General features: G+C 35.6%; 1 protein-coding gene across 1 annotated transcript in view; it reads right to left on the bottom strand.

Annotated features, from left to right (window-relative positions):
* Positions 1 to 25590, bottom strand: part of CEP70 (centrosomal protein 70kDa) — a 62093-nt gene that overhangs the window by 15981 nt on the left and 20522 nt on the right. Inside the window, exons 3-8 of the mRNA XM_012663706.1 lie at positions 16104 to 16273; positions 10838 to 10894; positions 7702 to 7789; positions 7522 to 7610; positions 6134 to 6208; positions 274 to 379 (exon numbers count right to left, since the gene is read on the bottom strand). Coding sequence (XP_012519160.1) covers positions 274 to 379; positions 6134 to 6208; positions 7522 to 7610; positions 7702 to 7789; positions 10838 to 10894; positions 16104 to 16273 — 585 coding nt within the window. The remainder of the gene's footprint in view (positions 1 to 273; positions 380 to 6133; positions 6209 to 7521; positions 7611 to 7701; positions 7790 to 10837; positions 10895 to 16103; positions 16274 to 25590) is intronic.

Here is a 25590-nt window from a genome sequence, read left to right on the forward strand (position 1 = left end):
TTGTGTATGCATATACCCGTCCCCTCCTCCCACCTCCCCCTTCCCCCTGCCCAGCATCCAATAGATGTTACAGAATCTCTTTTAAAAGGTAAGACAAATTCTAAACTGAGATACCTACAATGTTTTTAGTCAAACAGATATGTCATGGCAAGACAAGACAAAGTAAGTATACACAAATACAGGATACGAGTATTCCTTACCAAGTGATAATTTATTATACAGCAACTGAAACCAAGATTCATTATAAACACCAATCTTTTCAAGATTCAATACCTGAAAGTATCTGTGGTCAATTAGGGCCTGTTGCTGGTTATATTTGCTGGGCTCATCTCTTTTCTCTGTGTCCTCAGCCTTTTTATCACTAATAAGCTCCTGCAATCTAAAGGGGGTAAAAAAATCAGGATAATACAAGATGCCTTCCTAGGCATTGGATTAAGATGACAAACTAAGCCAATGATCCAGCTTACCCTCCCCACAGCCTTATGTCATTTTACTTATATATGTGTGTGTACACGTATGTGTATATATATATACACACACACGCATGCATACATAAAGTTTAAAAAATTTTTTAAGTTATATTGACACTGGAAAACAAGAAGTTCCTCTCAATAGACTACATATTAGAAAGAATCCTTAAAAGCAGAAGGCATCAGACTGAACAAGAAAAGTTCTAAACATCCCCAACACCCACAAAAGACAGCATAGGAAAGAACTACAGCAAAGGATGGAAGCAACTTCCATTCCAAGGTTCTACAAGCTTAGAGGCTATAGGTAAAGGGAACAAGAAGCATGGGCAGGCAATTGGTTTGGGTACTGTAGCAGGAACAGCGATACAGTTTGGTCCATCTCTTCACACTTCCACTTGTGCCAAAAAATAGGCAACAGTGATGCCTGGGCTAGTCAAAAGGGCATGGAGACCCAAGATACCACTGTCCCACGCAGCTGCTATAACTCTGGGGAAAGGAGAATTTCTGCCTAGAAACCTATGTATGAGTTTATCAACACAGCAGCAAACCGTTGCCACTCTCCAGGTATCTCCAAAGACAGGCTGTAGTAGACATTCCTTCTCCTACCTCACCATGCCTTTGAAAATAGTATCACAATCGCCACTTATCTGCGATTTCGCTTTTTGTGGTTTTAGCTACCTCAGGTCAACTGTGGTCCAAGAATATTAAATGGAAAACTCCAGAAATAAGCAATTCATGAGTTTTAAATTGCATGCCGTTCTGAGGAGTGTGACAAAATCTCACACTGTCCCAGCTCCATCTTACCCAGGACACGATTCATTTCTTTGTATCCATGCTGTATACATTATTAGCCCCTCAGTCACTTAGTAGCAATCTTAGTCATCAGATTGACTGGTGGGGTATGGCAATGCTTGTATTCAAGTAACCCTTATTTTATTGAATAATGGCCCTAAATCACAAGAGTAGTGATGATGGCAATTTGGATATGCCCAAGAGAAGCCATAAAGTGCTTCCTTTAAGTGAAAAGGTAAAAGTTCTTGACTTAAGAAAAAAATTGTATGTTGAGGTTGCTAAGATCTACAGCAAGAATGAATCTTTTGTTCTTGAAATTGTGAAGAAGGAAAAAGAAATTCATACTAGTTTTGCTGTCACATCTCAAACTGCAAAAGTTACAGCCACACTGTGATGTGTGCTTAAAAAGAAAAGGCATTAAATTCATGGGTGGAAGACACAAACAGAAACATGCTTCGATTGATGGCAACTGGGTTCAGTACTACACAAGGTTTCAGGCATCCACTAGGGGTCTTGGAACATACCCCCCCGTGGATAAGAGGAGACTACTGTAGTCTCTTAATAAACCCACTTCAAATTAGCCCTCCTCAATTTGAGTATGCCACCATTTTCCTGCTAGGATCTCAATCCATAAAACTGACTCTACAACTCATTAATGATGAGCTCTGACCTGCTATTTGTAAAATAAAATAGTAAAATTCTATCAAGTCATTTGCCTGCTGGAAAACAATCAATGATTTCCCACTGCTTTGTAAACTAAATCTAATCTCCCTGGGCTAGCATTTAAAACTCTTCATGCTAGCCCAATATTCTTCCTCACCTGCCTTCTTATGTGATCTTACTACTCCCCTACACTTACCTCTTCCAGTCACATGTACTGCCCTTGATCACCAATTGCTACTCTCTGCTCTATGGTAGGTATTAATATATGCCCAAGCCAAATTAAAAAAAGGAATTAGCTCTAGGTAAGTAGTCAACCTCCTTCCTCTAGTAGATACAAAGACCTTACAATTCACTTTCCATTTGACTCTCCACCTATTTACCACAGTCACATACTTCATAGTTGTACATAAAGGTAGTATAGTACTATGAGTATGTTATTATATCTAGAACACAATAGGACACAGAGAAGCTAATGTGACCTCTAGAGGGAACAGAAGTAAACTGATATATTTGAATTAAAATGTTAGTTAACCTTTCACTCAGGTGAAAATATTCAACTTATCAATGAATTGTTTGCAAATCTGATCAATGAATATTACACTATGGATCCACAACATTTTAGCTGTTAAATATATAACTACATGTACTAATTACAGGCACTCTGGGAAATGAAATGTGATTCTATTAACCAGATGAACTAAGAGATAAGCTGATTTAATGATGACAATAACTAAAACTTGGCCGGGCATGGTAGCTCACGCCTGTAACCCTAGCACTCTGGGAAGCTGAGGCAGGAGGATCACTTGAGCTCAGGAGTTCAAGACCAGCCTGAGTAATAGCAAGACCCTGTCTCTACTAAAAATAGAAAGCTTAGCCAGGGTGGTGGCATAAGCCTGTAGTCCCAGCTATCTGGGAGGCTGAGGTGGGAGACTGAGGCAGGAGGATCTCTTAAGCCCAGGAGTTTGAGGTTGCAGTGAGCTATGATGATGCCACTGCAGTCTAGCCAGGGCAACAGAGCAAGACTCTGTCTCAAAAAAAAAAAAAAGTTTTACCTTGAAAAAACTTTTTAATGGGTGTTTTTTTTGTTTCTAATTATTAGTGTATGGTTAAAAGTGAGCTTTGGAGTCAAAATAGGGATAAGGCAGAAAAGGAAGGTTGAGAACACCTGAGTGCAGCTATTTTGGCTGTTACCAGACCCTAACCACCCTGAACAGGGAAGTCAACAAGAAGTTGCTGGCCCGGGACCACCCCAGGATGGATAAATTGCTAAGCTGGATGCCTTACAAACTGTTTGCGCTTACCCTACTATGAGAGCAGTTACATGTAACCTTTATGGCCTAACCTCAAGACAATGCTGGTCACCTATGGCTGTTTCCCAACAGGGTTTCTGAACATTTAAAAACATTACCATTGCCCCATAAGGGATCCCCCTCCTGCTCAGGAGAGGACCCTTACTCAGTCTACAGAGTAGGATCTGTTGTCTGTCTCTCTCTCAATAAACTTTTCTGTCATGAGTTGGCTTGTTCTAGAATTCTTTCCAGCACAAAACCAAGAACCCACTTGGCAAGTTCAGGGGGCTTTCCTCCTTTCATTGGGGCGCCCCCTACATCAAGAATGATTGGGTAAGGATCTAATTTCTATTCAAGTTCTTCCACATACCACCTGTGTGACATGAGCAAGTTATCTAACATTCCCAAATCTGTTTCCACATCTAGATACTGCAAAAGTTCTAAACTTAAAAAGAGAGAGAGACAGAAAAGAACAATTATTTTTAACACTTTGACTGCCATACTAGAAAAAAAATTTTTTCCCTTGGGGCCATGGTGTTTTATTGTGAAAATAGAATAAAAACTTTGAAAACAAAACGACCCTTTCTAATTTAATGAAAAATTTGTTATTTTTTATTATTTTCTGTGTGTGAGTTATATGCAATTTGAAAAATAGTTCTCGCAGCTCCCAAGGTGAAGAGACGTGTGAGTTACATATGCTTCACAAGGCCCCGGGCTCAAAACTAGTGTGACTTAAATACAATTCATGTGGCAGTTAATGTGTTAAAATTACAAAAACGCAAATCATTTCTTCAAAATTCAGCAGAAAAACATAGCAAGAATTGGCTCTGAATCACAATTTTAAAGGACAGTAACAAGTCACTCTAAAGACAGGAGCTCAAATGAACAAAATACAAATATACACACAAGTCAATTCTTATTATTTGTGATAGTTATGTTAAAGTCATCATGAATACTGAATTAGCAAATACTAAACCATTGGTCCCAGGGGAAATACAGGGTCAGGTTCCTGCAAGCCTCTGGTTACATTTTCCTTAACTGATCAATATATAACTTTGTTTTATGTGTCTTTCTATTTAAAGACATTCTACTTAAAATATATTGTTGATTCATTAACACTGAACCCATGCCCAACAGCACTCTATAACTCATGTCTGAATGAAGTTTATCCAACATGTGTATTTTTTTCATAAGGCACATTATAGCTTTCTTGTGTGTAGGAACACTAGACAGCACTTGAGCACCACATTTGGGAGACCATCTTAAAGAAATTGCCAACAAAAAGCAAAAAAAAGGCAAATAAAACGGGCACCAAATAGATGGCCAAAGGTCATTTGTTTACAGTATGAGAGCTGAAACAAGAGTGCACAGCATCATCTTGTTTGACAGCTCAGAATGTGTGTGTTGCATGACTCAAATTTTTTGCCACTTTGCACATGTCTATAATGACTGAAAGTGCTGTATTGATTTTGGGATTATAAATAAATTTTAGTAGGTAAGCAAATTCATAAATATGGAATTTGCAAATAGTGAGGGTTGTGTATCTCTATATGCGTGTAAGTGCATACATGTATGTGTGTATCTTCACTTACACACTTGGAGTCTATAGATTTCCTTCTCTTCTTTTTACCTCCCCACATCCTCCTTTTCCCAGTTGCTACTCTCTCAATTTCCCATCTCATTAATGGCACCATGAACTACCTAGTTATTCAAGCCTAAAACTTAGGAGACTTTTGATTCTTCTTTTTTCCCCTCAACTCCACATATTCAATCCATCATGAAATCCTATTAATTCTACCTACAATATTCTCCAATTCGAAACATTTCTCACCACCCCCACTACTGCCACCTTTGACTATGTCACTACCACCTCTTGTCCAAACTCATACAACAGCTACTCTCCCACTGCTTTACATTTAGTACTTATATTATATTGAAATTGTCTTATTTATTTTTTCATTATCCTTTGTGTAATCTCTATGAAGGCAGAGACCTTTTCTATTTGGTTTACCACTATAACTCCAGTGCCTAGAATGCCAAGTAGATAGTAGGAAGTACTACAGGTACCCAAAATATCAAGCAATAGTAGGAAGGGAATAATTATTCATTGAATAATGAATGCATCCTTTCCAAGCCTTCCACTTCTTTTCTTCTTTAGTTTTCCTTCCCTACTATCTTAATTTAACTCAATATGTAATTCCTGGATGCCTGTACTTGCCTTTCACTGTGAAATGTGTTGCTATAGGAAGGAGAAAACACAGCTGTCACTGAAAATTGAATCAGATATGCTAATACAACTGACGATACATTGAATGCATATATTAATGTATAGTTTTCAAAATATTTCATCCCAATACTCCCCAAACTACTTTCTCAAATCCTATTTCCTTGAATCAAAGAGTATACAAGATAATCTTCAGAAAATACCATCACTACTTAAGATCAACTTTTTGAAACGCCTCTGGGCACTTGCTTTTCAAAGCCAGGAAGGGTACAAGTGGTGGATATGAACATTCCTTCTGATACTTTTAAAGTGTGATGAGGCTCACTTTAAAATTTTCAGATCAAGATTACCAAAATTTGGGGGCTTGACACCTCTAATTTCATTGATTCTCTTGCAATTCCTCTATTATTTCCAAAGATAATTTTCTATTTAAAATCTTTGTCCTTTATTATATCAGGTAACTACCTTTTTCTCACTTAAGATGAATATACAGCAAAATCCAACATAGTGGAAATTGCTTTTAAACTGTGGAACCAGAAACATCCCTTTTTCAATGTCATTTCCTCCATCAGCCTGGTAATTCCAAGCCAAGGTCACTATGAGGTAGCATGAGATAAGCTGGCAGGTAATAAAAATAAATAATAAACTACAAAACCCATTTAATAAAAGCAGTAACTTTGGTAAAGTATAGTTACTTGATGTTTTTCTTAAGGGCTTTTTCCAGTTTCTTCACCTGTTGTTTATAAAGTCTTAATTCATGTTGTGTGGGCCTGTAGAAAATAAGTCATGTTGAATGCATTCAATTTATTGAATAAAACTATAAAAGTACTTAGTAATAAACAAAAGAGAATACCTGTTTACTTGTCGCAAATATGCTTATTAAAATTCTTAAAATATTTCATGACTGCTAATGAGGTGTTTATTAGCCATTTAAATTTTTTCTACTGTGTAGTTCCTTATTCAAAACCTTTTACTTACTTTTTGTTGTTGTTAGTCTATTACTTATTTTTACACTGAACTATTTCAAACATACAAACTAAAATAGAGAACACTACAACAAATCCTGGTGTATCCACCACCCAGCTTTATGAAAGTTGAATATTAAGAGATTTGTTTCAAGCCTTTTTAACTAAAACATTCTATTAATACATATACTTAAAAAACTCCATGTGTCCCTCATTAATGCATTCCTCTCCTTTCTATACCATAGGGAACCATTATCCTGAATTCATTGTTCATTATTCCCATGTATGTTTTAAAATTTTTACTACATATTTATATAACCATAAATTGACATATGTATTGTACATTTCAAAATCACCAAGAGTAAATTTCAAATGTCTTCACCACAGAAAATAAGTATTTGAGGTGACGGATATGTTAATTAGCCTGATTTAATTATTCCATATTGTATTCATAAATCATAACTGTGCCCTATATTTATAACTATTATGTGTCAATTTGCAATTAAGAATTTAAAATTAAAAAAATAATTATGCTGAGTGAAAGAAGTCAAAAAAAGAGTAAATATTGTACAGCTCCATTTATATAAAGTGTAGAAAACATAAACTAATGTATAATGACAGAAAGCAGATCAGTGGTTACCAGAAGCAAAGGCAAGAGGGACAGAAAGGACAGGAGGAAGTGATTACAAATGGGGTAAGAGAAAACTTTCAGGGTAATTACCTTGACTGTGATTGTTAGGGTGATTTTCTCCATTGTAATTGTTTCACAGGTATATACATATGTCAAAACTTACGAAATTGTCTACTTTAAATATATACAGTGTATTGTACAATTATAATTCAATAAAGCTATTTTTTAAAACAACTGAATCTACTCAAAGTTCTTACCCAGTTTTATCTTCTTCAATGCGGACTCCTATTTTCTCATTTCCCTTGCCTACTCATGTGCTCCTGTTCTTTCCATCACTTACCATGAGACAACTAACATGAGTACAAGAGTATGAGGTACCCAAGATTAGTTTTAGAGTAAAGGGGCTAGAATGGTTCATTTAATATTCTAAATTCCAGTATGTTTTCCTTTTCAAAGAATAAGGAAAAATTACCTAAGTTTCTCTCACCTGGTTTCCAAATCTTTTTGGAGGTTCAGTTTTTCACTTAAAAGTGCATCAATCTTAGAATTTGATTCCTTCAGTTGATTCTGTAATGACTGTAACACATTTCACAGAAAAATAATTAGCTTTCCTGGGAGATTATTTTACTTCATTAAAAAGCATTTATTAGTGATGCAGCCCCCATACCATTAGAAGGCCTTTATAAGTTGGTGAGGCATCCAGATTTCTGTAGTCTTTTTCTTCTTCTGACAGACTTTCATCTTCTTTATATTGCCTATGAACATATACATGCAGTATGTCTTATGAAAAAGTTATCTTCAAAGAAAAGAATCTAACAAAAATTAAACGAATCTAATGAGGGTTTAATAAACATGAATTAAAATTAATCCAAATTTCCTACTTGTTCTCATAGAGAATGGTATTAGAACACTACTACCTAATATTATTAGTACATATAATATCTAAAGACATAGACCAAAAGTTACAACTCATATTCAGTTTGGATCATGTAAGATTTTTTTTAAAACACTGAATTAATTGTGAACATTAAAAATCTGATTGCATTTACAAATCCAACCTTCTGACTTCTCTTGAAAAGTCAGTTGATCTAGACACACCGGGCTCACATTCCTGTACGGCATCAACTGCCTAGAGCTCTGTAGTAATTGCCGTCTTTAAGACAGATGGGGCACAACTCTCCAATTTCCTGTAGTCCCCCACTAACCTGCTTCATCATTTCCATTGTTTTCCTCACTCTGCAAGAGTAAAAGTTTACAACCTGTCAAGCCATGAAATTCTTCATTTTCCTTCTCTTTACTCTTACATACTGTCATGGTTAATTTTATGTGTCAAATTGGCTAGGATACAGCACCCAGCTGTTTGGTCAAACACCAAGTCTAGATGTTGCTATAAAGTATTTTTAAGTATTAACATTTAAATCAGTAGACTTTGAGTAAAGCAGATTACCTGTCATAATGTGGGTGGGCCTTATCCAATCAGCTGAAGGCTTCAATGGCAAACACTAAGATTCCCTGAGGAATTCTGCCTCTAGACTGCCTTCAGCTTTAAGACTGAAAACATCAACTCTTCCTTGGGTCTCCACACTGCCAGCCTGCCCTCCACAATTTTGAATTTTCCAGTCCCATAATTGTGAGTCAATTCCTTAAATCTCTATATACATACATGATCTTTTGGTTTTGTTTCTCTTGAGAAAGCTTACTATTAACAATACAGGTAACTATACCCACACCAACCTGTTTTTCTGTATTTAAGGAAGCAGTACCTTCCTTCTTTCCAAGGCAACTGATGTCTCCTTGTTCAGTTACAGCCTATTCTTGCCCAGCACTTTAAATGACTGCTCTCCATAGGTTACCCACCCTACTGAGGAACATACCAACAAATCCCTTGAACTCCAGGCAGATTGGCTTACTTAATTACTGTCATAAAAAAAAAAAAGTCTTACACTTTTTTTTTTTTTAAGAGACAGGGTCTCGCTATGTTGCTCAAGCTGGCCTTATAACTCCTGGGCTCAATTGAGCGATCCTCCCACTACAACCTTCCAAGTAGCTGGGATTATAGGCATGTGCCACTGCACTCAGCAAGTCTCACAGTTTTGTATCTATATATGTTTTGCTCATAGCATCCAAGCAGTCTAAGATGGCTTTATTTTTTTTTTCTTTTGTGCTTTTCCAAATTTTACCTTTCCTTTAAGTTCAAGCACAATCTACATCTGCTTTATAAAGACTTCCCTGGTCACTCCAACCAAAACTGACTTGCTCCTGCTAAATTCCTATAGTATTTACTGTCTGTACAATTTTTAGTAATTACTCAATTATAACACTATGTTTTTTCTTTTTAAAAATTTTTATTTTTATTGACACTGTTTTTTAGTGTTTAAGTCTCATATTATTTTTCTTAATTATTAATGTGTTTACATTTTATCATTCTTATTAGATTGTAACTCCTGGAAGGTTAAGGACCATGTCCAAAATGTCCTATCTCTATAGAACCTATCTAGCACCACGTCTACCATCTAGAACAGTTTCATTTAGTAGATGGAAGGTCCCTGAAGTTACTTGATATAATGCTGCTATATGAATAGAATGAAGCAAGGAGTTGCTTTTATCATTAAAAAGCATTTTCTTTTCTTCTCTTCCTTCCTCCTTCCCTTTCTTTTCCTTTCCACCTCCTTTTTTTTTTTTTTTTTTTTTTTTTGAGTCCCCAAAGTACTAGAAGGAATCAGCAACCAGCACAGCTCTGCCACTAGTCTTTCCAAATTTCTGGAGTCATTATCCTTGGGGCAAGAATACTAGCACACATGCTTCATGAAAGTGGGGAATTTATCTGCTTTGTTTATTACAGAATCCTAACTACCTGAAACAGAATATGGCACAAAATAGGGGCTCAAATAAATATTCATTGAAAGAACTGTTCCATCTCCAACTAATAAGACAGATTAGCTATGTTTTAGTGACCTCATATGAAAGCATTTTAGATCATATGTGCTTAATATATTAATCAACATGAAAATTATGAGATTATAATATTTTTAATACTCTATCCTTATTTCTTTATTCAGAGGTGAGAAGTGTGTTTTAATCCATATGCTTGAGTTTTCACTGACATTTTATCGTCATCTCATTAATCTGCATGCTAATTTGGGTGTACTTTGGTAGGCAACACATCTAATTCTATGCACTTTGTGGATATATTAACTATTAATATTCAATAGCTAGATGACATCAGTAGAATAAATTATAATACTTCAACAAAAGGAAATATCCTTTCTGCTGTGACCAATACTTTGGTGATTATTAAATATACATATTTTAATATAAATAAGACATTTTAACATAAATTACAGTCTTCAAGATCTTTATAAAAAAGACCTTCCTAATGACATTAGGTAGATTTCCATAACATACTTAGTTTCAAAAGGCTACAGAAACTTTTAATATAATTATTAAACTTTTTTTTTTTTTTTTTTTTTTTTTGAGACAGAGTCTTGTTCTGTTGCCTGGGCTAGAGTGCCATGGCATCAGCCTGGCTCACAACAACTTCAAACTCCGGGGCTCAAGTGATCTTCCTGCTTCAGCCTCTTGAGTAGCTGGGACTATAGGTATGCACTACCATGCCCACCTAATTTTTTTCTATTTCTAGTAGAAACAGGGTCTCATTCTTGCTCAGGGCTCAAGCTGATCTTGAACTCCTGAGCTCAAGAGATCCTCCTGCCTTGGCCTCCTAGAGTGCTAGGATTACAGGCGGGAGCCACTGTACCTGGCAGATAATAACTTTAAAAATTGTAATATAGGATTATTTATACCTTTGTGTATGGATTTTTCTAATTTTAGATTCATAGTAATCAATCAAGCAAAGCAACCTAGAAAACAGAATATATTGAATTATTTTCAAAATGAGGCATTAGAGCATACATTAGTATTCTACATAATTTCAAATTACAGTGATAAAAGTAAGTACAGATTATCTGGCAGGCTTAAAAAAATTTAAGTGATTCTTACCAGAAGCAAATATTATATACTAAGTCATATATTTTATATATTAATTTCAAAGTACAGATCTTTAACCACAAACATTGTATCTCAACATACTAAATGTATATTCTCCTGTCCTAAATCTCTAGCAGTATCTCCCACAGAAATATTTGCCAAACGATGCAACTCAATATGATGAACAAAGTTGTTCACTGCACCGTTATTTATAAGAGTGAAACCAGAAACAATTTAACTGTCCTTAAACAGGGGAAAAGTTAAATAAATAATGGCACATCCATACTATGGAAAAATAATGGAGCATTAGAAGAAATAATGTAAATTTATGTCCTAATAAGGACTGATGAATGAAAAAATTAACGTTGCATAACCAAATGTCTATTATTCTACCTTTGTAAAAAAGAAAAAAAAAAGTTGTATATGAATTTGTATGTGTATTGAAAAAGAACTCTACAGGTTCTTTTTTTTTTATTTGTCTTTTTTTTATTTTTCTTTTTTCTTCTTCAAATCCATCTCCCTGAGAATCTACAGGTTCTTAACTGGGGAATAATATTATAACCTAGGGAGCATGTGAAGGGCAGTGTTGGTTGTCTCACTGACTAGTCGGGGAAGGGGCAGAATGCTACAAGTTCATCAGTGAATATGACAACACTCCAGAGTGAAGAACTGTCCCACTCAAAATGCCAACAGCATCACTATTGAGAAACTATAGAAAGGACACACACCAAACCGTTAAGAGAGGTTATCTCTGTGAGGAAGAAAATAGGAGGGCAAGCAGGTAACATTTTACTTTATATACTTTTATGTTGTTTGAATTTTTATAAGCATGTATTACTTTTAAAATTTTAAAAAATCGAGAGAAAAATAAAATACACCATACTTTTACATGTTATTCTTTTTAAAGGAACAATTTATACTGTTACCCTATTTGGGAAACTATTTTATTAATTATGAAATGTTTGATTTCCTTAAGTACTAAGTTTGACAGTTGATATCTCTGACATTTCAATTTGACATTTCTTGTTTTATTATCATTGAGAAGGTACATCCTCAGTTTTGCAAACACACGTTTTGGCTTGTGATTATCTTTAAAAAACTTTTTAGAGCAATTTTTGTGAAACCATGGATAAGTCAAAAATCTGTGTTATTTTCAAATATGAGTTCCATCGTGGAACCAATGCAGTGCAGACAGCTCGACATATCAACCAAGTGTTTGGGAAGGATGTGGCTAATGAATGCATAGTACATCGATGGTTTGAGAAGTTCCTTCTGGTGATTTTAATCTTGAAAAATAAACCATGTGGTCAACCTGAGTGAATCCATCTCGACCTACATATGAATTAGCAGCAAAGTTTGTCATTACTATTCCAACAATATTGGACCATTTGAAATAAATTGGCAAGGTCAAGAAGCTGGATAGATGGGTTCTGTATGAATTAAACGAGCATAAGAGAAATGGTCTCGAAGCTTGCCTTTCTTTGCTGTTATGACATAAAGGCAAGCCATTTCTACATCGAATTGTTACATGTGATGAAAAATGGATTCTTTTTGACAATTACAAGCATTCAGCACAATGGCTGGATAAAGATGAAGTGCTGAAACACAGACCAAAACCGAATATTCCTCAAAAAAAAAAAATTAATGGTGTCTGTCTGGTGGTCCAGTGCTGGTATTATCCACTACAGCTTCATGAACCCTGGTCAATCGATTATACCAGATGTCTACTGCAACCTGTTGGATGAAATGATGAGGATGCTTGTGATTAAGCAGCCAAGACTGGTCAATAGAAACAGACAGATCAATCTTCTTGCAAGACAACGCTTAACCACGTTACACAAACACCACTTAAACTACAGAAGCTGGACTTGGAAACTCTCTGTTATCTGCTGTATTCACCAGACCTTGCACCAATTGACTACTACTTCTTCCAGGGTTTGGGTCACTTCTTGCAAGGAAAAATATTCAATTCTCAACAAGCTATGGAAAACGCCTTTTGTGATTTCATTGCCAGGCTTCTTTGCTGCTGGCATAAACAAGCTACCATTGAGATGGCAAAACCATGTCGATACAATAGTTTAGGCGCATACTTTAATTCTACCGCTTCCTATTTGAGATATAATAACCTACACTTTTGATTTGAAATCAGATATTTCATATTTAATGACCTAATATTACCAACCCATCCCCTTTCTCAGACCTAATTCAGCCAATTGTGCTTTTATAATAATATCGTAACTTTCTGGATTACTCTTTCCTTCTCTTCAACCTTTCCCCATCTCAACATACACTGAATTTCACATTATCCTGCAAATATGCTTTAATTTTCTTTGTATCCTACACAAACCCTCTCACCACCTACTTCTGCTACCATTTTATTTCTAAACTTTTCTTTCATGGCAAACTTCATTCAATCTGAGTGATTGTTACCAACTACCTTCAATAAACTTTTAGGGAGGACTTACTATGTGTCAAGTACTGGGAATTCTGACCAAGTAAGACAGCAGGAAGGTAAGCAAATAAAATGATAAGGAAGCACATAAGACTTCCAACCACCCTGTCCTTGAAACACTTGTTCCTTGGTTATCATGATACCCAAACACAACTCTTTTGCCTATTCTTTCTCTGTATGAAATCTGGAAGTTCTGTGGAGTTTGGTCCTTCTAACAACAGGCCTGGTGTCTCTACACAGCTGACCAAAGGTATCTAAGCATATGTGTAAAAATGAATTCATCATCTTCCTTCCCCATTCCTTCAAACTGAGCCTAAAAATTAACTATCTTTGGACTCCTCTCCTCCTTTCAACATCTACAGCCACCAATCAGTCTGGACAATTCCTATCCATCTCTACAGTATCTCTCCCTTTCTTTTGGTCCTAGTTCAGGCCTTCATTAGTCCTTACCTAGACTATTACAACCAATTACTAACCTGTCTTTCTGTCTGTGGGTTTAATTTCCTTGCTCAGAAATCTTGGGGGTATTTTTCTTGCTACATGGGAAGTAGAACCCAAACTCTTCATCCAGAAATTTAAGTCCCTCAAAGTTCCAGCACACCTTCCACGTTGTCTCCTAAGACTCTTCCCATCATCTCATGTACCTTATTATGTTCCAGACCTTTCAGACTACTTGCCATTTCCAAATACATCCACTATTCCTGATACCATATTCCTCTGAGACATTCTTTCCCTTACCTCTGCCTATTAAAATTCTATAGTTCCTAACAGTCTAGCTGAAAAGTTACCTCCTTCATTAAGACCCCAACCTTTTACTTATTTCTCCTTACGTAACACCAAGTATCCTATCTGCTCCACCATTAGAGTACATACCACTATCTGCCTTATATTTTATTTACCTGAGTATGTTTCTATCTACCTGACTAGACTACTACTACTATTCAGGTCACTGAATGCAGGATCATGGCTTCACTCATGTGTGTGTATGCCCTATATTACTTAGCCCAGTACCTGTGTAACTTTTGACAAGTTGTAGTAGCTACAACTCATGTATTTCTAATAGGGTTCATTCACAATTTTTATTTCAGTATCTCAAACTGAAATTCTGCATTATTAAAAATCAAATAGAATGGATAAACTCTGGCCCATTGGAAAAATTCATACCTGAATTACCTTGACTTCATCTGAAACATAACAAGTTCTCTTAATATTTCTATTACCCTCTCACTCACTCATATTTGGCTGTTTTCTGTTTTCTTCATTCACCCCCATTTCTCTCACTACATTCTTCTTCCCATTGTAATTGTCTTTCTCTCACTGCTTCTCTCCTTCTCTTTGTTCTTCCTTGCCTCTATTTTTCTTTCCTTGCTTCCCTCTTCTATTTATTCACACCTATCTCTATATTTGTTATTATGAATTAATGTGTTTGTCCTCACTTTTCCCTCAAAAGGATGAAAATCATATATATGTACATGTGTATTATATGTTATCTCTTAAATAATTATCAAAACAATTTATAGTTTTAACTTGTTTTTACTTCATATCTTACCTCATTTATTTTTATAGTAAAATAGAAATAATTAGTAAAGATTCCCAATCCTACTAAACACATAAAACTTTAAAATGCAATCAGTTTATACTGCTAAGTGAAGAAAACAAGGTGTGACCTTTTATACATGAAGGAGAATATGAAGATAAGATCCATACTGTCTGTATTGCTAAACATTAAACATTTAAAATCAGTTACTTATGGAGGAGGTAAACACAACTTCTCTGAATATAAATAATTATAGTTTTGACTTCGACATTATGTAATTATGAATATGAATTCCATACTAAAAAATAAATTTAAAAAAGCAACCCCTAAAAATTGAAAAGAAATTGAAACAAATAAACCTAACTGCTTCTTAATTTGGTGACATAAACACACAGAGAAAATAAGTATTTCAAGGTATTTCAGAAAACCACATTTTGACCGCATCCATACTGGAATATACGAACAACAAAGAGAATTGCAAAGAAATTTAAATTTCATTCAGTACACTTATTGTTAGAAATTCTGGTATTATTCTTTTGAAACTATTTTTATGTATTATAGGATAAAGAAAATAAGTAAATATGATATTTTTCTTAGGAATAATAATTTTTTAGTGTTACATTTAAAAGAGTTACAAAAGTAATATCAAAGAGTTTAAATAAAAATACGTTAACTTAAGCTAGAAAAAAAATCAATAATTTGTTTTTCCCCAGAAATATATAGTTCCTAGTTATTTCCACTGAAAAGTCCTAAAATCAGTAACAACAAAATAAAAAAAAGCAACTTCAACACTCATCCAGTGGTCTCTAAATATCATTCTTCCTTAAAAGGAATCAGAGTTCTTTTGAGAAATGTTGTAATTAATTTTGAATTTGAGTTAATTTTAAATATTTAGTGTTATTTTTAGCAAATGTCTGATTCTATTCTTCAAAAGAGCTCTAAGGCAAAAAAAAAAACGTACAGGATGAGCAGGGGAAAAAAAGCAGAAGAGGAGAGACAGTTTATAAGAGGTATAACCACCCCAAGACAAAATAAGTTAAAAAAAAAAAAAAGATGAATCTAACTATATATCAATTAATGTAGTAAATATTACTGTCTATCCAAGACGGTATGAGGAACTCTTTTGCAGAGACAGGCAAACACTCTGTTTTGAGTGACAATGCGCTCTTCTTCCTCCTTTTTTAATCTATAGACATGCTTTTGCAAAGCAGCAATATTTTCTTGTTGCTCCATTCGTTTTTTCTTGTAATGCTGGCATTTTGCCTGTAAGAAATTTTTTAAAACATAATTATGATATGTATGTCTAGGACATGCTGTTCTAATGATACTATACATAAAGGCATTTTTATAGTTTCTGTTGAGCTGTTTCATTCAAGAACTTCGGTATTATGGTTGTTTTTAAATGGGCGTAAGCTCCAAGAACTTTAATGTGTCACAAACCTAAAAATATAACAAATAAAATAGCTGTAAAATGGGGAAACCATAGCTTATAATTGCATGTATTCAAAACTTAATAAGTAAAGGAACTCAAGAATATCCATAATACTGATATAATTTTATGTTTAGGTTTAGATGAAAATAATAAGAAGGAACCAATATTAAGGATGTTAAAATGAACTAGGAATTAAAATTAAGGTTCTTAAGTGATTGATGATAATTCAGGATCACAAATGGTATAGTTAATTTAGGCATTCATGCAATGAGGGAGACTCAGAGTAAGTCCATAACCCAGAATTTATTATCAAGAAATAATCAGGGGCCGGGCACAGTGGCTCACGCCTGTAATCCTAGCACTCTGGGAGGCCGAGGCGGGCGGATTGTTTGAGCTCAGGAGTTCGAAACCAGCCTGAGCAAGAGCGAGACCCCGTCTCTACTAAAAATAGAAAGAAATTAACCAGACAACTAAAAATATATACAAAAAATTAGCCGGTCATGGTGGCACATGCCTGTAGTCCCAGCTACTCGGGAGGCTGAGGCAGAAGGATTGCTTGAGCCCAGGAGTTTGAGGTTGCTGTGAGCTAGGATGACGCCACGGCACTCTAGCCCGGGCAACACAGTGAAATCGTCTCAAAGGAAAAAAAAAAAAGAAATAATCAGGAAGCAGGGGGGAATAGGAAGAGGGGATGGGCAAAAACCTACCTAAAAGGTACAGTGAACACTATTTGGGTGATGGGCACACTTATAGCTGTGACTCAAGCATTACAAAAGCAATCCATGTAACCAAAAACATTTGTACCCCCTTAATATTTTGAAATAAAAAAAGAAAAGTATACAGTCATATTCATCCTATCCAATTTAAATGCATTCCAAAATGAATTTTGTTTTCTTAAAAAAAAAGAAAAAGAAATAATCAGAGAGAGTGATGTCACCAAAATGACAGAGTAGAAGCAATCTGGCTTCACTTCCTTCCATAGAAAACTATAAACAAACACTCAGTGCCAAGAGTATTGCCAACAATACCCCAGAACACAAATCTGAGGATGAGACAATCCCTGGGACCACAGAAAAGTGAAAAAACTCTGAGCAGAGTTTTTAAGAAAATCAGACTTCTATATTTGCAATGCCCCTCCCCTAATCAGTAAGGCACTGCATAGAGAGAATTTTCCCTGGGCTCACAGTTTCTACACTGGAAAAAGTGAGATCAAGGTGGACAGCCAGCTACCCAACCATCTTGGGTTCCCTTGCAGGAAAACTGTTCCTGCCTCAACACACAGACAGCAATGCAAGTGCCAGTAGGGAGAAAAACCCCTGAGGGCAGCCAGAGACAAAGGGTAGAAGTGGGAATAGCAAACCCAGCCTCCAAAACTTTGCTCTTTATCTCCGCCAAAGATGCTAAATCAGAGTGACTGTTCAACAGCACCACACTGAAGAAAGCATGCTTCATGGGCCCCCTGGGCAAGAACCCCTAGCCAGTCTGTCCACACAGTCAGGGTATCGCTTTTGGGACCTCCCCCCATGGGACAGGCAGCACTCAACATTTGTGAGAGCTGAGGCAAATTGGGGATTAAGCCGTCACCTAGTGTGAAAAAGGAGGCAGTGACCTAGCATAAAGGAAATTCAACAGGTAAATTGCAAAGAATCTCTTAAGCAAACATATCCAAGAAAAAAACAAAACAAGCCAGACAGTGAAGATGAAAATAAATAACAAATCCTTCAATACAAAAACATAGGCGCATGAGAAACAATAGCAACCAGGGAACCATGACTTTCCCAAATATACAAAGCAGGGAGCCAGTGACTGACCCTAACAGGATGGTGACATGTGAGCGCTCAGATCAAGAATTCAAAATAACAGGATCATAAAAAATTTTATTTATTTATTTGTTTGTAGAGACAGGATCTTGCCATGTTGTCCAGACTGGTCGCGAACTCCTGGCCTCAAGTGATCCTCCCACCTTGGCCTCCCAAAGTGCTAGGATTATAGGTGTGAGCCACTGTGCACTACCTAAATTAGCAGATTTAAGGAAACTCAGCGAACTCCAAGATAACACAGAAAATAAATTTGGAAATTTATCAGAGAAATTTAACATTGAGTTTGAAAAGTTAAACAAAAAATTAAAAATCCTGAACCAAGATATATAGTTTCTGAACTGAAAAATGTATTAGAGGCTCTTAACAGTGTAATGGATCAAACAAAGGAAAAAAAATCAGTGAGTACCAAGACAGGCTATTTGTAAATACACAGTCAAAAGAGAAAAAGAAAAAAGAATGAAAAGGAACAAAGAACACCTAATGAGATATTGAAATTTCCTCAAAAGAACAAATCTAAGAATCATTGGACTTCAAGAGGGAGTTGAAGAAAGAGCAAGGGGTAGAAAGCTTATGCAAAGAAATAGTAACAGAAAATTATCCAAACCTAGAGAAAGACTATAAATATCCAGATACAGGAAGGTCAGAGATCACCAAACAGATTCAAATAAATTAAGACCATCCTGAGGCATATAATAATCAAACTCTGAAAGGTGAAGGATAAAGAAAGGATCCTAAAAGCAGCAAAAGAAAAGAAACAAACAACCTGTACAGAAGTTCTGATTCTTCTGGCAACAGACTTCTCAGCAAAAACCATACAGGACATTAGAGAGTAGGATGACGCATTCAAAGTGCTAAAAGAAAAAAACAACCTAAACTTGCCAATTGAGAATACTGTACCCAGCAAAGCTATCCTTCAAACATGAAGGGGAGATAAAGTCTTTCGGACAAACAAAAGCTGAAGGAATTTATCACCACTAGACCTGTTTTATAATAAATGCTAAAGGGAGTTCTTCAATCTGAAATAAAAGACACTACATGCAAAACAAAACAAAAAAACCACAATACATATGAAGGTATAAAACCCAGTGCTAAAATTAAGTGCATAGACAAACCCAGAATATTTGAATACTGTAACTGTAGTGTGCAATCCACTCATAACTCTAGTATAAAACCCAAAAGACAAATCTATCAAAAATTATAATAGCTGCAACAATCTGCTAAGAGACCAGCAATATAAAAAGATGTAAATTGAGATGAGTTAAAATGTGTGTGTGGGGGTGGAATTAAATTATACCGTTTTTTTTAGTTTTTCCTTTCTTTATTTCTGTTCTTTTCTTTGTGATCAAAAATAAGCTTTTATCTGTTTAAAAGAACTTGTTATATCTACAAGATGTTTTTTGTAAGCCTCATGGTAACCACAAAGCAAAAACTTATAATAGATACAGTAAAAAACAAAAAGCAACAAATTAAAACACTTAACCAAAAAGGAAGAAAATCACTTAACCACAAAGGAAAACAGTAAGAAAGGAAGGGAGGAGTTACAAATCAACCAAAAACAAGTATCAAAATGGCAGTAGTAAGCCCTTACCTAACAATACTAACATTATATGTAAATGCTCCACTTAAAAGACAGAGTGGCTGAATGGAAAAAGAAAAAAAAAAAAACAAGACTCAACTATATGCTGCTTACAAGAAACTTACTTCACCTATAAAGACACATACAGACTGAAAAGTAAAGGGGTAGAAAAAGATATTCCATGCAAATAGAAACCAAAAAGGAGCAGGAGCAGCTATATCAGATAAAACAGACTACAAGTCAGAAACTATAAAAAGAGACAAAGAAAGTCACTATATAATGATGAAGGGGTCAATTCTGCAAGATATTATAAATATATATCACTCAATACTGAAACATTTACAAATATATCAAACATTAATAGATATAAAGGGAAACATAGACTACAATACATTAATAGCAGAGGACTTCAAAATTCTACTCTCAGCAATGGACAGATCATCCCAAAAGAAAATCAACAAAGAAACATCAGAGTTAAACTACACACTTGACCTAATGGACCTAACATTTATAGAACATTTCACCCAGCTGCTGCAGAATACACATTCTTCTCATCAGCACATGAAACATTCTCCAGCACAGACTGTATCTTAGCCACAAAACAAGTCTCAACAAATTCAAAAGAGTCGAAATCATGTCAAGTATCTTTTCTGACCACAATGGAATAAAACTAGAAATCAGTAACAGGAAATCCTTGGAAACTATATAAACACATGGAAATTAAACATGCTCCTGAATGATCAATGGGTCAATAAAGAAGCTAAGAGAGAAATTTAAAAATTACTTGAAACAATGAAAATGGAAATGCAACATACCAAAATCTATGGGATACAAAAAAAGCATACTAAGGGGAAATTTATAGCAAAAAACACCTACATCAAGAAAGTAGTACCAACACTTGAAATAAATGACTGACCTCAAAAAATAAGAACAAATCAAACCCAAAATTAGTGGGAGGAAACAAATAAACTAAAAAGATCAGAGCAAAATAAAATTGAGACCAAAAAAACTAAAAAATTAATGAATAAAAGTTGGTTTTTTGAAAAGATAAAAAAATTGACAGTCCTTTAGCTAGACTAACTAAAAATAGAGAAGACCCAAATAAAATCAGAAATGAAAAAGGAAACAACTGATACTACAAAAATACAATGAACCAATAGAGACTATTATAAACAACTATACACAAATAAGTTGGAAAATCTAGAAGAAATGGATGAATTCCTGTACAAATATAAATACCAAGACAGAGCCATGAAGAAACAGAAAACCTGAACAGACCAATAACAAGAAATGAGACTGAAGCAGTAATAAAGTCTCCCATCAGAGAAAAAACCAGGATCTGATGGGTTCACTGCTGAATTCTACCAACATTTAAAGAGGAACTAATACCAGTTCTACTCAAATTATTCCAAAAAATTGAAGGCGAGAGAATATTTCCTAGATATAGACCAACTCTGTGTGGGACGTCATATAACATCAAATCATCACAATCTCTTAAATTGGATTAAGATGATCCCAGGGTACTAGTGCACCTAAACGTCTACCAAAAGCAACATAATTATCTCTAGGGTAACACAGCATCACCGTAGGCCTCAATTTATTCTACAATGGTTTCTATACAAAGCTGAGAACACAATAAAAAATAACTAGGCACACTAAGAGTAAAGACAGCATGAATGGAAACCTTGAGAAACAAGAGAATCAGATAACTGAATTATCAGACACAGATATTTTTTTGGTTGGGGCAAAATTCACATGACATAAAATTAACCAATAAAGTGAACAATTCAGTTGGATTTAGGACATTCAGAATGTTGTGCAACCACCACCTCTCCCTGGTTCCAAACCAGAGATTTTAAAATAAATAAACATAATATGTTCAAAGATATACAAAACAGAATTCCAGGAGAAAACTGCAAACCAAACCAAAGAGTAAAACAGAAATTCTAAAACTGGCTGGGTGTGGTGGCTCATGCCTGTAATCCTAACACTCTGGGAGGCCAAGGCAGGAGGATCGCTTGTGGTCATGAGTTCAAGACCAGCCTGTGCAAGAGCGAGACCCCGTCTCTACAAAAAATAGAAAAAATCTACCTAGTGTGGTGGTGTGCACCTGTAATCCCAGCTACACAGGAGGCTGAGGCAGGAGGATCACTTGAGCCCAGGATTTCGAGGTTGCAATGAGCTATGACAATGCCACTGCACTCTAGCTAGCATTTACAGTGTGAGACTCTGTCTCAAAAAAAAGAAACAAAAGAAAAAAGAAAAAAAAAAGATATTCTAAAACTAAAATACAATAACTAAAAGAAATTATCCAGAATAAAGTACCAAAAGACAAAATGATGAAAATAAAGACAAAACATAAAAGACATTAAGGGATTCAATGATAAATATTAACAGAATTGGAGTCCTGGAAAAAACTGAAAAGAAAAAATAGGACAAAAGCAACATTTGAACACCTAATGGCTAAGAATTTGCCAAAGTTGATGCTAGACATGAGGCCACAGATTCAAGAAATGCTACAAAATCCAAGAAGATAAATCAAAAGAAAACTTGCCTAGGCACAAAGTAAAACAGTTTTAAAACAAAAGCAAGGAGATCCTTTTGTAGTTCATAAGCATGATGATTGGGTTTTCACGCGCATGCGTGAGATGGGCCTCCCTCAAATCTTGTTACGATGTAGGCACATTACCCGTCTGACATAAAAAAAACAAAGCAAGGAGAAAAATATTAAGGCAGCCAAAGAAAAAGACTGACTTCAAAGGAGGCACAAACAGAATGACAACTGAATTCTCAGCAGAAACAATGGAATCCAAGAGACAAGGGAATTATATTTTCAAATGCTGAAAGAAAATAACTACCAACTTATAATTCTATACCCAGTGAGAATATTTGACAAAATGAAGGTGACCAATACCAAATGTTGATGAGGATATGAAGAAACTAGAACTCTCATACTCTCCTGGGAATGTGAAAGGATACAGTCACTTTGGAAAACTTTGGTAAGTTTCTCAAAAAGTTAAATGTATACTTATCATATGACTTAGCAATTTCAGTTCTAGGTATCTACCCACATGAACTGAAAGTACATGTTCACACAAATATTTGAACATAAATGTTTAGATGAGCCTTCTTTGTAACAGCCAGGAACTGGAAACAACTATCTATCAAAAGGTGAATGAGGCCGGGCGCAGTGGCTCAAGCCTGTAATGCTAGCACTCTGGGAGGCCGAGGCGGGTGGATTGTTTGAGCTCAAGAGTTCGATACCAGCCTGAGCAAGAGCGAGACCCCATCTCTACTAAAAATAAAAATAAATAAATTAATCGGACAACTAAAAACATACAGAAAAAATAAGCCGGGCATGGTGGCGCATGCCTGTAGTCCCAGCTACTCGGGAGGCTGAGGCAGGAGGATCGCTTGAGCCCACGAGTTTGAGGTTGCTGTGAGTTAGGAGGACGCCACGGCACTCTAACCCCTAGAGTGAGACTCTGTCTCAAAAAAAAAAAAAAAAAGGTGAATGAACAAACTGTAGTATATCTATACAATGGAATATGTATCAGCAATAAAATAAACTATTGATAGGAGTAAACTATTGATACATACAGGAATAGGAATAAACTATTGATACATACAGCCACACGGATAAATGTTGAAATAATTATGCTGAGTGAAAAGACTGGATATTAATGATATTAATAGCCCATACCACATGAACTGTCTTTTCCCCAACACTCAATATATCTCAAACATTTGCTGATTTCCCTGACCTCTTTGCCACATACATGCAAAACCAATATTTCCTTTTCTCCCAATTGCAAAATATGCAGCACTAAACCATTCTAAAATTGGATATAATTGTATATTAAAAATAGAAGAATGTGTCTTAAACTATGAAATAATTGTACTCCAGGTGTACTTTCATCTTCCCTAAGAAAGCAAAGACTGATTAGTACAGTGAAGGATTAGAAGAATTCACCACCCCAAAATATGCCACTTTGGCGTAAGGATTATTTTATACTGAAGGCAACTGAGAAGCAGACATAAGAAAAGCTCTTTGCCCTCTTTTATCAGCCTAAAAGGAGGACATAAATCTATACAGAAGTTAATTAGTGACAACCTTAGAGCCTCATCAGCCCAGAGATGGCACCAGAGGACTCTATGTAACCAACTTCAGTAACTAGCCCTTATCTTCCATTATATTTACTTTCCCACAATTTGCTGCCCTAGAAACTCAGTCCATTTCCTTTGTCTTGCCACTTCTCTGAAAATTTATTGGTTTTTGTTGTTGTTGTTAAGATGCTATACAAGCCCAAGTTCTAGCCATCTCTTTGAGCTCCACATTCCTGAGCTTCTCCCTTGTGTATACATGAGATACACATGTTAATAAACTTGTTTGTTTTTCTCTTATTAATCTGTTTTTTGTTACAGAGCCCCAGCTGAGAACCTAGAAGAGTAGAAATACAAAGATTTTCTCCCTTTCTTATAATGGAATGGAAAGCTTGATTAGTATGCAAAGGAATGGACCAACCTAGCAACACTGAGGGGTAGTAATTCCTTGGCTATGCCCATTTCTGTCGACATTCCACAAAGTACTCTTTAGCAACGTAAGTTTCAGTTGATCAAATTAGCATAGACAGCTTTCCCCAACATGAGGTATCATACCTCAATTCCATTTCTGTTTTTCCCCTTCTATGGCTGATTGGAGCATGAAAGCTCCTCTGTATCAATATATAAGGTACATAACAAATGTCTGGGACCTGGAACAAAGAGCTAATAGCACCATAAATCATTTATTAACAGATGAAACTATTTGATAGAAAATACATAGCACTCCATTCAAATCAACCTTATCAATGAACCCTCAAGCATCTGTTCTTTGAAGTGCCTAAAACCCTGGTAAATTTGTAAGTTTCTAGTAATTTAATTTTGTTATTATATACCAACCTCTCTGAAAAGAAAAACTGATTATCTTCCCCTGAAAAAGAACACTGGTCTACCCTGCTCTTAACATCCTCTCTCAGCCAAAAACCCACTACACCACCTTTATAGCTCCAGATGGCTGCTTTCTCACATCAATAAGTCAATGAGTTGAAGGGCTTCAGATTTCCACATGCCCTGTATCTAAGAGCAAGGTCAAACCACTGCATATAGAAACATTTTCAAAATTCCCTTCCTTTTAGATAGGTTTTATAAATGTACTATTGATGAGGAAAGCAACCTAACAAAGCCAAGCTAAAATTATAGTATTCTAATCACAGAGTATTTTGTTGACTGATGAGTAATACAAACAGATTTGGCCATCAAATAACGATAGTGTCTTCTCTGAAGCTATGATCAATACCAGAAGCTCCAACTGTGCCTGCTTTAAGTTGGCAGCATAAATGAGGGCAGAGCACCACTGTCCCTGTCTCCATACTAGAGCTCTGTAGTATCTCTGGTTGATCCTCTCTGACTCCTTGGAATTTGTACTAACTGATCTAATCCTTCCAACACTGCCAGCGTACACTGAGAGGACTACCAGATCCTACCTAATGAATACTGGTCCTTTTGAGGCAGCCTGAACTCATATGTGCAGTTAAGTACATATAGTGTTGTGTCAGCAAAACCCACTAAAATAAGGACTTAATATTTATAATAATAAAATGTAAGTATCAGAAGTCTCTCATACCATTAAACACTGGTTAGCAGCACAAAACATTTCCTTTAGTCACAATAAACACCTAAGTTTTAATATAAGGGTTTTTTTCAATGAGGT

This window comes from Propithecus coquereli, unplaced genomic scaffold (genome assembly GCF_000956105.1).
Source record: "Propithecus coquereli isolate 6110/MARCELLA unplaced genomic scaffold, Pcoq_1.0 Scaffold12, whole genome shotgun sequence".
NCBI classification, from domain to species: domain Eukaryota; kingdom Metazoa; phylum Chordata; class Mammalia; order Primates; family Indriidae; genus Propithecus; species Propithecus coquereli.